We start from the raw sequence: 11662 nt of genomic DNA, 5'->3' as shown, positions 1-11662 counted from the left end.
TGCTTGTCGGTGCAACTATATGTCACGTTTTTCTTAAATTCACCAACCTACATATTACTTCATCAAAAATTTAATGTACAGTCACTTTTGCGTACTTTTTTATGTATTCTACTAATGTGATTAGTTGTGTATTTAAAAAGAATTGATGCAACCAATCACATCAATGGAGTGCACAAAAAATAAACAAAAGTAACTATACGTAACATTACTCTTATCTCATATTAGTCTTAGGTGTTGGGATATAACCGAAAACACTAGCCTTTTTGCTGCCTAAATTAGGGTGGCTCTTTCCAATGCTCTTTTTATTGTATGCATTCGATCAGCATATATAAGGTAGCCAATATTATGCAATGTACTATTGCAAAGAAATAAAAAGATGCAATAAGAAGAAGAAAGTTACCCAAAATGATGGTGTTTGTAAGGACTTTGTCTTTGTTTAAAAATACAGTGATGAATGGAATCATACACCGTTTGTTTAAGAACGAAGAATTCCATTGAACCTATACTTTAAAAGGATGAACAATATTATAATTAGAACTCATTAAAATTATTATAAAGAATAAAAACTTCTCATTCATAAACAAATAATGTCATATCTAACAATACATTCACTAGATTCCTCTACACAATCTAGAATATTACATAAATGTTATTTCATCTAACAATGTTTGGTTTTCTTCTTTCATTAATCACTCCATTAGGAGGGATTGCGCAGCCCCTCATTACACAACTTTACAAGAACAGAAAGAGTACAAGAACTGAAAAAAGCAAGCAATAAAACAACAAAACCCCGCCCAAACGAAATGCCGTCGGTAATCAACACAAGGGAAGAAATAGCTGGGGACGTAAAAAGGGACCTAAAGATCGATAATAAGCCTCTGTCAACAGCTCATTTGGTGCCATTCCCATAATGATCTTCTTCAGCATCTTAAGAGAACCCCGCATGACCCTCCAGTGCACCACCGGTCTTGATCCTAGGCAGAACCCTCTCCGCTTATTTCCTAGCCGAATGGTGCTACCCTTCCACTGCCTAAGCGGCCGTCTGCGTTGCCGCCACCATCCCACCATCACAGTAGAATTTGGTAACATAGAAATGGTTAAAGAGCAGAGCCTTTCCTCAACATTGCTAACTTGTGGTGTTGCTATGCTGTATGTGCTTTGTTCATGCCTAACTGTTTGTATATAGTGTGCCTTAAAAGATGGAATCATTGATGTTAATCATTAGGCTCATAATGGCAGCAATTATAACAATTTAGTGTGCAATAAAGTATTTGCCAAGCGATTTTTAAAACCATTTTCTTGTTTGAGCTTGTGGTTGTCGTGATTACAAGAGTCGAGCTTCTAGCCATATGAAAATGAGAGAAATGGAACCTTTTAGGTGAGGTGTACTGCTCTTGCATGTGGCAAACTGGAAAGGAGAACCAAGTTCAACTTTACTGACACTCCCTTAGTTTAATGAACAATAAGTTGAGAGACATAAACAAAAAGAATTCAGATTCCTAATTGGCATTTAATATTTAAAAATAAATAAAAAATAAAATAGGTTTATGCTGCATTTGTTTTGACATAAAATGAGAAAATACTTCTGATCGAAATTAATTTTGAAGGAACCCACTCTTTTTTTGTTGTCCGGTCATGAAGATCTGCTGGCCCAAAACCGTCAACCGCGCCTTTAAAATAAGCCTCATTAACAGCAAAAATTGTAAAGAAAAATTATAAAATGGACCCTAAACTATATACAAGTTTCAACTTGCACCTTCAAGAATTTAAAATATAATTGCTTCTCAATTATTTCTAGTATTGCAAACAAAGTATTTGAACGTTTCCTTAGATTTTCCTTTTCCTCTTTTCCTCTTTTCCTCTTTTCCTCTCTTTTAAGTTTTATTTTCTCATTTGCCTGCAGATGATATTAAAATACAAAGATAAAGAATATGAAAGAGAGAAACTTCTGCAGTTCTTTCAAACCTCGGCTAGAATTCCTTAAAATATGGTGCTCGCCTAATGATTAACGTTTTGGAAGAGGAAACTTTTGAAATGGTAAGAATGTATTACATTCTTGACCGGTTATTTGCAACACAAACACATAATCTGAATGACTAGCAGTCATACCAGTGATGAAACTAAGGAAATTAAGCGAGGTATGCATACGAAAGATGCTGCGAAATGAAAATATTGTCTTGCTTCAACAGCTAGAATTTACAAACACATTTACACTACTGCTACAGATTCTAGCAGTCCTGAATTTTCAAGTCTTATGATTCCTAAAATAGATTGACGAAACAAAGGAAAGGGCATTATATGAGACATGCTATTCAATAACAATAGGAGATGCCAAACTCTCACCCTCAACCTTGTCTAAAAATTCGGACGGGATGTCGCCTTTGAGAATGTGGACTCTGAGTATGATTTTCGTTCTGCAGGACTCCATGAGTTCAAACACACATGCATCTCCAGCCTTGAGATCATTGTCATCCGCAAACGCTTTCCATCCAGAACCAAGCCATTTCACACACTGTGATCCTTTATATAACATCTCCCAGTTCTTTCCCCGATAGGTCAGAACCATGGGGATCATAAGAGGAGGAATTATTCGATTTAATTTTACTGGAAGTGCCTATAAATCAACAGACAACGATTCAAACGAATTAAGTTGAACTTAATTTCATGAATAACCGAGCTCAATAAAAGGACTACAACTAATAACGGAATGTAGCCTTGAATCCCCCTCCACTAAAAAGATAAAAGAAGGGTTTGGCAGGAACCAAGATTATCTTATCTCAAGAGTGTTCACAAAATGTTGTGTATGCAACCCAATAGAGTGACTATCATTTGCCAATCATACTATTATCTTGTCTCTTAACATTTTTTCCAATGAATTTTAATTTGTTTACAGCATCCAAAACTTTAACATTCTAGTCACCAACTCTCCTAATTTTACAGGAAGTGTGAGATTACTAGTTATGAGAGAATACAAGGTGAGGTGGGAACTGAATTCGGTCAATCGTAACACAAAAGTGGAAGGTAGTTGATCTATTCATTTCGCTTCTAGTTTTTTTTGTTTTTTTCCAGCCCGATGGTTCAAACGAATGAAATTAGGACTGCAGATAATCAAAGGGTCTAAGTACCATTTGATACCGGGGCCCGACATGGGATTTTGCAAGAATGATGTCACAGTATGGCTTCCCAGAAAGCGGCAAATATTCATCCCCTTGCAACTTAGTTGTCATTGGATTTGGTTCAGGTTCTTCTGGTGTATCCTCCATTTGGGATCTGCTACTTCGACGCCTGGGTTAGCTGCCAAAGAGTCCACTAGAAAAATGTATGTTAAGCTGTTGACTATGTTCCAGATAAACATAGACTCAATTATACAAAGATAGCACACAAGGGGGGTCACAGAAATAGTTCCAAATTCAATAGCATCCATGAGAACAGAGAAAATGAAATTTCAAAATCAAGCACTGGGTATAGAAAGTTACATAAAAATTCGGGCTAGTTAGTCGATATATAGCATCAATGCAGATTGGCAATATTATTCAGACAGATGAGTCGGCACAGAAGGAAAAAACATAATGAAATATGGATTAGTCAGGAAAGCTCAATGGGCAATAACAAAGTATTAATGAGGAAAAAAGAAGATTGAGAGCACCCAGACGAATGAGTTCAATCTTGTTTGAAACAGTCATGGAGAGAAAGCAACGACTCCTCCCATGAAAGGAGCATTATGATTCAAGTGAAGGACGCGGAATTAGAATGATCTCGAATAAACAAAAGAAACGATTATTTGTCCATTATTAAAAAATAAAAATAAAAATAACCATGAAGGGGAATGTCCTGCTCCATGTTGGTTAACCATATTGACGTTAAAAGGATATAGAGACCTAAAAGGAGTATACGAACGTTCATTTTCTTCAGTGTATCAAATGCATTTTCTTCAACATGTCAATCATTTGCATTAACCACAACCTGATGTTTTCACCCAAATGGAGAATATAAGAGAGAATAAGATCCAATCAGAAGCGTTTAAAGAAAATAATTAAGCGGAAGCAAGATAAATTTGTAGGGATGATTATATAGGAAATAGAATTAATGAGGTGTTACTCGGATTTCTGGGAAACCAAACAGGGAGTCAAGTGAAGGACGGTCCACTCACCGATGAGACTTGAGAGAGATGGCGCCTCTCTCTCTCTCTCTCTATCTATTGTCTCTGCTGCGAGTTCAGGGCTTTGCTCTGGTCCCTGGACACCTGCACGCAGAGCGAGCAGGCTTTAATCTGTTGACCTATTGGGTCTTTGATTGATGTCTCGAGAAAAAGGAACCCAGCCCAGCAGAAGAACTCTTTGCTTTTAGTTTAGTTAGTTTAGGGTAAACCTTTTAACACTGTATTATAAATATTAATATTTTTTAATTATTATTTCATATTCATTCTCATGACCAATGTTTCTCTAATCATTATGATCTTATAATTAGCTTTTATTTAGAAATTCTCTTTACAATTCGTAGTGTACATTTAGATGTTAAGAGTATTTTAAATTATCTATAAATAATAATAAATTATTTATTTGATAAATAATTAATAAATTATTTATAAATAATAGTGAAGTAATTAGAGATGGTCTAAACTCTCAACCACAGCTTAAAAATCATAAATAGACGCTCTCCATTTTCTAGGAATAAATTGCCAAAAGTTAATGGTTATTTTTCCCAATTTTAAGAACATATTTTCATCATTTTCATGTTTTTAATTAGCATATATGAGAAATATTCAAAAGAAGGGTACAAAATATATTTTACTACGAGGCGCCTTATAAACAAACATGACATTATCATGTCAATCACAACACTAACGTAATAATTCTTGTGTCTAGTATGATATGTCCATATTAAAAATAAAATATCAAAGAGCATATTTCAAAGAATTTTGCTACATAATCACTCTTGTGTACTTGATTAGCTAAAACAGTTATTTTATATTAAAAAAAATACTGATGCAGTCAATCACATCAGTGGAATGCGAAAGAAATATATAAAAGTGACTGCACATAAAATTTTATATTTCGAAACACCTAGGTAACTAATTTAATAAAAAAAGAAAAATTCTTAAGCGACCGCTACTACCGCTACAAGGGATCGGTGGTTGGGGTGATCAATTCACCCAACCATCCGCGAAGAAGTACTGACTACGTACCACACTTGAGATGAGCAAGCTGTGCCTTGTGGGGCTGCTCGCTCCTTTGATATATGCACCTCTTTAATCCGAATTTCTATTTTATAATTAAAAAAATTGGAAGAAGAAACCAGATTATTTAATTGGGATTCAAACTAAGAAACTAGTCACTAGTAATACTGTAGATCGAATATAATAATTTGCACACTTGCGACATTGTACGAGGTATCTTTTTATCAGGATCATTGTGGTTCTAAAATACATGTCAGTGTCTATTCTTTCTGGTCGATAATATTTCGATCGTGTCAATGTCGAAGCCTCAAAAGGCCTTAAGAATTCGACAAAGTTACGTATTAAAATCATCTTTCGGTCCATATTGCATGCCAAGTTTGGTGCTATATATATATATGAGTCCAATTTTCATTTGTAATGATAAGAATAAGATGAAGAAAAAAGATCGAAAATGGAAAACATAAGTAGCTAATTTTCAAACACTCGTTTTAATCAAATATGCCGGCTAGCTTAAACAATATTATTGTACGTCAATCAGAAAAGGATTGTCTCCATTTGGGTTAACACGACATAGTGACTCTAATTGGGGATTCACAATGAATGCGCCCACCCTTCAAACAAAAGCACTTGTGTTAGAATTATAGAGCTATATATTTTAATTTGAACAATGCTATTTTGTTCATCCGTTTTGCCTACTTATTTTGAAAGCTTATATATTTAAATTTTTTTAAAATTTTTTTCTTTTACTTACTAATTAAAAAAGTAATTATTAGTGTATTGATATTTTTTTAAATATATTTTTGAAGAATATTTAAAAATAAAAAAAATTGAAAAGATAAATTTTGTCTAGAGACATGCCAAGCGGTCACTTATGGGCGGCACCCTAGCAGCACTCATTTTAATTTTCCTACTCTACTTCGAGTTTTGCTAACTTTGGACGGATTGAGATTTCTTATACTTTTATGTTTTAAATATATATACTTTTTACAATTTGAATAAAGAAATACATAACATGTAGAATATTTCATTATAGACGTTAATGCAACATTTAATATAAGAAAAATATTTTAATCACAAAGGGATATTTCATAAAAGTAAACTCATAAACTAACTTGCGTAGTTTGATATGGTATATTAGATTATAAAGCTAAATTTATTGTGAAATTATATTATTTTATGGATTTATTTTTACAAGATATTTTTGTAATTATAGCATTTCTCTTGCTATAATAGAGTCCACATGATCTTATGTTATATCAGACGTCTAAGTTGTAAAAAATTTTCTTCATTCAATTTTGTAATTAGGAAATGTCTCCCAATTTCTGAACAACCCCTATAAATTGGGTCTGAAATATGGTCCAGCACCGGTATAAGAGAGAGAATTACACGAATCAGACAAGCAAAGAATCATGATTCCATTGAATTCCAAACCTAATCTTTAGGACAACATGATGATGACTGGTACTACCACCAATTACACAGCTATTTAATTCATGGGACATGCATGTGCAATTGTCACCTCAACCCAATCTTCCCAAGTTTCATGAGATTTTTCTTTCTTTTCCTTTTCTTCTACTTTTTTTTTTTTTTTTTTTGGTTTAAAGCAAGTTTCTTGAGGCCAGGGTATTGAACGATCCCCACCACAGATAGTACTTTAATTTTGAACGAAAAGTGTCCCAAATGAAACAACTTTGATGCCAAAACTTTTCTCTTTTATACGAATTCTACAATGATCGGAGAGCGTTTTAATTAGGTGGTTGATCTTTTGTTTTGGCACGTCTTATCTAAACTTACATGGCCTATTAAACCGATACCCAATATGCTGGGAGACGGCGGCTGTCGAAGTTGGAAAGACACTTCTCCACGTACATTGCAAAATGTGACACGATATATATTTCTTTCACATTATTTAGTGATGATCAGGAAAAGCATTTTTTTTTTTTTAATTTCCGGGAAAATAGAACGCATATTAATAGCTTACATGATATGGTGCGGAGAGGTGAGATGTAGCTTTCAATGCCGTGGATCAACTTCATCTCTCCATAATGTTCTTGTTAGCAGAAAGGACACCATTATAGAAAAGTAGAAGAAAATTCATATGGGATAAGTTCTCAATATGAAGTCAACAAATCAAGAAATTCGTCAAATCTTGCTCAAAAAAAAAAAAAAAAAAATCAAGAAAAACGTGAATATATATGGATATATATAATATATCACTGCCATAGATATCTCATTGGTCAGATGGGATTCGATTCACTCGGCCAAAACAGTAAAAAAAAGCTGAGAATAAATGCCAAACGCGCCACCCATATACATTAGTCTCCATGCAGTGAAACTTGAAAACCCTTGCTTTTTAGGTCTATCCTCAGTCTTTTAGCATCATGAAACCCTACCGCACCTAAAACACCCATACAGCTATATATATGTGTGTGTGGGTGTTTTTGATACACAGAAAATCAACAGCTCCCGGTGACATTATTGTCGGTGCATGTGATGCTGGTCTGGCTTTTCTTCTTCGAAACTGCGTATTTGACAGCGTTAAGTTCTACCTTTCTGAGTGCAGCCTTGCCGAGATCAATGCCGCAGATATCGGAGAGCTGGACAAGATAGAGCAGAACATCTGAAAGCTCTTCACCCAGGTGCACTTTCTCCTCCTCTTTCCAATCAGGCAGTCCCTTCGGAACCTCTCCTTTCCACTGGAATATCTCAGAGAGTTCTCCAACTTCACCCACCTAGCGATCAGGACGACAAATAATCACGATCCCATAAACATGAAACCGCCTTTTTGACCGTTAATTTTGTTATGCAAATGGTACGACATAAAAGCAAAAGAGAAACTGGAAAAAAAAGTGGGTTCCAAAGATCATAAGTAACAAAACAAAAATGATGATCTGTTTTGCTAGGTTGGTCAAGTTTGACTCTGGTTAAAAAGTATATTTCACCTTATCAACTTAATCGGGACTTTAAGAAAGTAAAACGAGAAGGTGCATAATAATAATGGAAGCTCGGCCACTTGCAAGCAGCAGCAAGATACCCCATTAGAAAATAAACGGAGGAAACATTAAATCATTAGTACTTCCCTGACAATTCCACCAACTTTGACTGTATTTTTTGGGGTCAAATCTTCAAAAATCCATGAAGAAAGTAGGAAAAAAAATGCAATGTTTCTCCCTCTTCATGTAAGAAATGGTCTTGAAACAGATATGAACCAAACAGCGATGAGAGAGAGGAATAATAATTTCAGAAGGGTTTTTATGCGTTTGAGGGAGACTGCACATACCAGAGCCAGGAGGAGGTTTCTCGGGCTGTGGAACTGCTCCCAATCTCTTTCCTTGGCGAACTCAGTCATCTTTTTCTTGAGAAGATCGAGAGTAACACTTTCACCTTCTGGAGCCCCAGTCATCTCCGTATAATTATCTCTCTTCTTTTTTCCCTTCTCAAGAACAAACAACACAAAATCGAGGCAAAAAAAAGACAAAAGAAAATGAAAGTAAAAGAGAGGAAAACAAAGGGAGAGAAGGAGAGAGAGAGAGAGACTGAGTTACAGTTGGCTCAAACCCCAAAAGCCAGGACAAGGCTGCCCTCAAATTTTCTTGGGGACTTCGAATATAAAATGAGCAGCCTCTGAGAGAGTACCTGTAAAACGAGGGTTGCTTTGGAGGAGCAACAGAAGCTTGATACTCGCGCTTTTTTTCTGGGGCTGCAACTACCGGCTATTGCCGGTTAAACTCACGCATAAGTAGAAGGACACGTGTCCATTTCCTTCCATAAATTCTCGGCTCGATCCTAGGTGAGTGAGGCTTGCTTAGGGACCACGTGTTCTGCTTCTTTTTTTGTTTTTATTGGCTTTTAAAAAAATTGTATAGTAATATTAAATTAATTTTTTAATATATAATTTTTTATATTTTATTAATATAATTAATTAAACTAATTTTTTTAATACAAAATTAATTATATTAATAAAATAAATAAATAAAATATACAAAAATAACTGTATATAAATTTATATATATATTATATATCCATCTAAGGGGAGTGGGATCCACTTTCCCTAATTCCTCCGGAAGCTTCCAATCACCCGGTGACGTCTGTATCCGCCATGTCATCACTATATTCCTGTCGGTTCGGTAGCTACAGTATTATTGAAACAGTAATTTTAAGAGAAATACTTTTTGCAGTCGGGAAATACAGTCGACATGCAATTGTGGAGAAAAAAGTGAATTAATACGGGATCTACATGAAAAAAAAATTATTTTTATAACTTTTTTTTATTCATGTAAGTCCCTCTGAATATAAAATAATTTTTTTATAATTTTTTTTATTCATTCCGTACAGCCGACTGCACGCCGATTGCATTTACCGACTGTATCTAATAAAACCCTAATTTTAAACTTTTATTACTTGTCATCCATACTTTTTCTAAAAGAAAAAATTGATTTTATTATTATTAAAGTAATTAAATTCTTCTTATTATTATCTATATACTCCACATTCGATTAAAAAAAATGTGATATATAAGAATAATGAATAGAATTTTTTATAATTTGAAGTATAAAATTTATTTGGTTATATTTTTTTTTTAAAATAAATTATAAATAATAAATTTTATAATTCTTAACATATCAATAACTGATATGCGAAGATGTAATTTTTTAAAAAATATTTTCTTAACTATATTTAATATTCTCCTTTTTTAATTAGGAAAGATTTTATAAAACAAAAATTATAACTTGATATAATACGTTTTATTATAAATGATTTATTATTGTAAAGTAAGTATCATATATTATACAAAATTACATCAACTTATAAGCTTAATTTTAAAATATCTTTTTTTAAGTAGAAAAATTCTAAACGTCAGCTCTATACTTTTTCACATTATATAAATATGTGATTTTACTATTCTACTTTCTTTTATTCTATATTTTAAAAGTCTTGATATATTAGGTGTGAGGCTGCTATGTAGCACGTATCAATCTTTTAAATATATCAATTCTTTATTAATTTTATTATTTTAGATAACAATTGACATGATACATTAGTTATTAGTCAAATATAATTAAGAATAATAAAGTTAGAAACAAAATAATAGCATTGCTTTTTTATGAAAATCCAAAACGTCCCCTTCCAACTTTCTTCATTTACTATTATTTTGTCTTAATTCCAAGGATTTAATTTACCATTCTCCAATATTGCCTCGCTCGTAAATAAATGGTCATTTCAGATTTTAATTGATTATATCGATATTTGTATGGATATTAAAGTCAATAATATAATATAATATTACTTACACGAGGTTTTTTCATGCTTCATAGCCCAATCAATGTGCTTTCGACCTTAATTCGAACCAAATAAAAAGGGTACTGCTAGCAGGCCGTACCGCTAGTTTATTTTTAAAAATATTTTTTTAACACCTTCAATTATTAAAAAAAAAAAATTAATATAAAATTTCATTAATAATTACTTCTTTAACTATTAAAAAAAATACTTAAACTTTAACTTTGAGCATTAAAAATTTAAATAGCATTTACTAAATAGAAATATTTAATGCATGAAATTCACTTATTATCAAAAACATACTAATTTATACTTTTATTTTATTTATTAATAACAGATAAGAAGTTTCAAGGAAAATAAATAACTTAGCCTAGCTCCCAAAAACCTTAAAAAAAAAATAGAATTTATTTTTTAATTTTATTTTAAAAACTTTATATAACAGCGAAAAGATAAAACTATTTTTATTCTCCCTTGAGTGATCATTCATCTCAATCTCAGGGAACAAAAAAAGTTTGAGACAAGATATTGACAAGATTTATTTATACTTTATTCAATATCAAATATTTAGTAAGATTAATTAAAAAGCTTAATAAGAAATATAAATATTTCTGACGTCATATATATTATGAAGTTCTTTATTAATATATGGAATTGATTTTTTTTTTAGTTGTAATATATATATACATATATATATATATATATATACATACATACATACTAGATTAATATACATTATAACTTGTACGTCCTTATATTATAATATTAGCTATATGTATTCTTGAATTCCTTAATTTTACGCCAGCATGAGCTCATCGTATATAAGGGCCTGTGCTGGGTTCATTTATCCCTAGACATGCAAAGCTCTACATTGTTCCAATAAAGACTAAAAATCACTTCATTTATTTTATTAAAAAATAGAAGAAATTAAATCTGACTGGAAATTGCCATTTTACATGTGCTAGCACTGCACATACACAAATAGTACTTTAATATATATATATATATATAATATAGTATATATGCCGAGAAAATATACAATTAATATTCCTAATTATACATATATATAGTTAATATATATATTCTTCTCAAATTTAATATATAAATTATTACACATTTTTTCTATAGGAAAAATATAGTTGCAAGCATAATTGTGCACTAATCTGTGTACCAATATGATGTGATTGTTTAAAAAGAAGATTTTATTGAAAA

The 11662-nt window shown here is 32.2% G+C and overlaps 3 protein-coding genes across 5 annotated transcripts; all 3 read right to left on the bottom strand.

Annotated features, from left to right (window-relative positions):
• Positions 1-547: 547 nt before the first annotated feature.
• Positions 548-2017, bottom strand: LOC122291247. Its single transcript, XM_043098903.1, has one exon. The coding sequence runs from the start codon at positions 1207-1209 to the stop codon at positions 817-819; it is 393 nt and encodes a 130-aa protein (XP_042954837.1). The 5' UTR covers positions 1210-2017; the 3' UTR covers positions 548-816.
• Positions 2018-2154: 137 nt separating this feature from the next.
• Positions 2155-4298, bottom strand: LOC122291246 (B3 domain-containing protein Os04g0386900-like). Of its 3 annotated transcripts, none has more exons than XM_043098900.1 (3): positions 4151-4298; positions 3126-3309; positions 2155-2614 (listed from the first exon to the last, which is right to left on the bottom strand). In XM_043098900.1, exons 2-3 carry the CDS (start codon positions 3261-3263, stop codon positions 2309-2311), a joined length of 444 nt encoding a protein of 147 aa, XP_042954834.1. In that variant the 5' UTR covers positions 3264-3309; positions 4151-4298; the 3' UTR covers positions 2155-2308. The 3 variants fall into 3 exon arrangements, with proteins under 3 accessions (XP_042954834.1, XP_042954835.1, XP_042954836.1); XM_043098901.1 differs by having other exon boundaries at positions 3126-3294; positions 4151-4290; XM_043098902.1 differs by lacking the exon at positions 4151-4298 and adding an exon at positions 3477-3891.
• A 3052-nt stretch (positions 4299-7350) lies between these two features.
• LOC122291238 (dCTP pyrophosphatase 1-like) lies at positions 7351-8839 on the bottom strand. The gene is made up of 2 exons (XM_043098889.1): positions 8457-8839; positions 7351-7908 (listed from the first exon to the last, which is right to left on the bottom strand). The coding sequence occupies exons 1-2, from the start codon at positions 8577-8579 to the stop codon at positions 7633-7635; spliced, it is 399 nt and encodes a 132-aa protein (XP_042954823.1). The 5' UTR covers positions 8580-8839; the 3' UTR covers positions 7351-7632.
• Positions 8840-11662: the final 2823 nt, after the last annotated feature.

Source organism: Carya illinoinensis, chromosome 13, assembly GCF_018687715.1.
Source record: "Carya illinoinensis cultivar Pawnee chromosome 13, C.illinoinensisPawnee_v1, whole genome shotgun sequence".
NCBI lineage: Eukaryota > Viridiplantae > Streptophyta > Magnoliopsida > Fagales > Juglandaceae > Carya > Carya illinoinensis.
This window is presented reverse-complemented; position numbering and strand designations above follow the sequence as displayed.

Coding starts and splice junctions, on each gene's coding strand:
- LOC122291246 (XM_043098900.1), bottom strand. CDS start 3,263: ATGGAGGATACACCAGAAGAACCTGAACCAAATCCAATGACAACTAAG. Junction 2,615..3,125: donor TCGGGCCCCGGTATCAAATG/GTACTTAGACCC, acceptor GTTGATTTATAG/GCACTTCCAGTAAAATTAAA.
- LOC122291247 (XM_043098903.1), bottom strand. CDS start 1,209: ATGATTCCATCTTTTAAGGCACACTATATACAAACAGTTAGGCATGAA.
- LOC122291238 (XM_043098889.1), bottom strand. CDS start 8,579: ATGACTGGGGCTCCAGAAGGTGAAAGTGTTACTCTCGATCTTCTCAAG. Junction 7,909..8,456: donor GAAACCTCCTCCTGGCTCTG/GTATGTGCAGTC, acceptor CCTGATCGCTAG/GTGGGTGAAGTTGGAGAACT.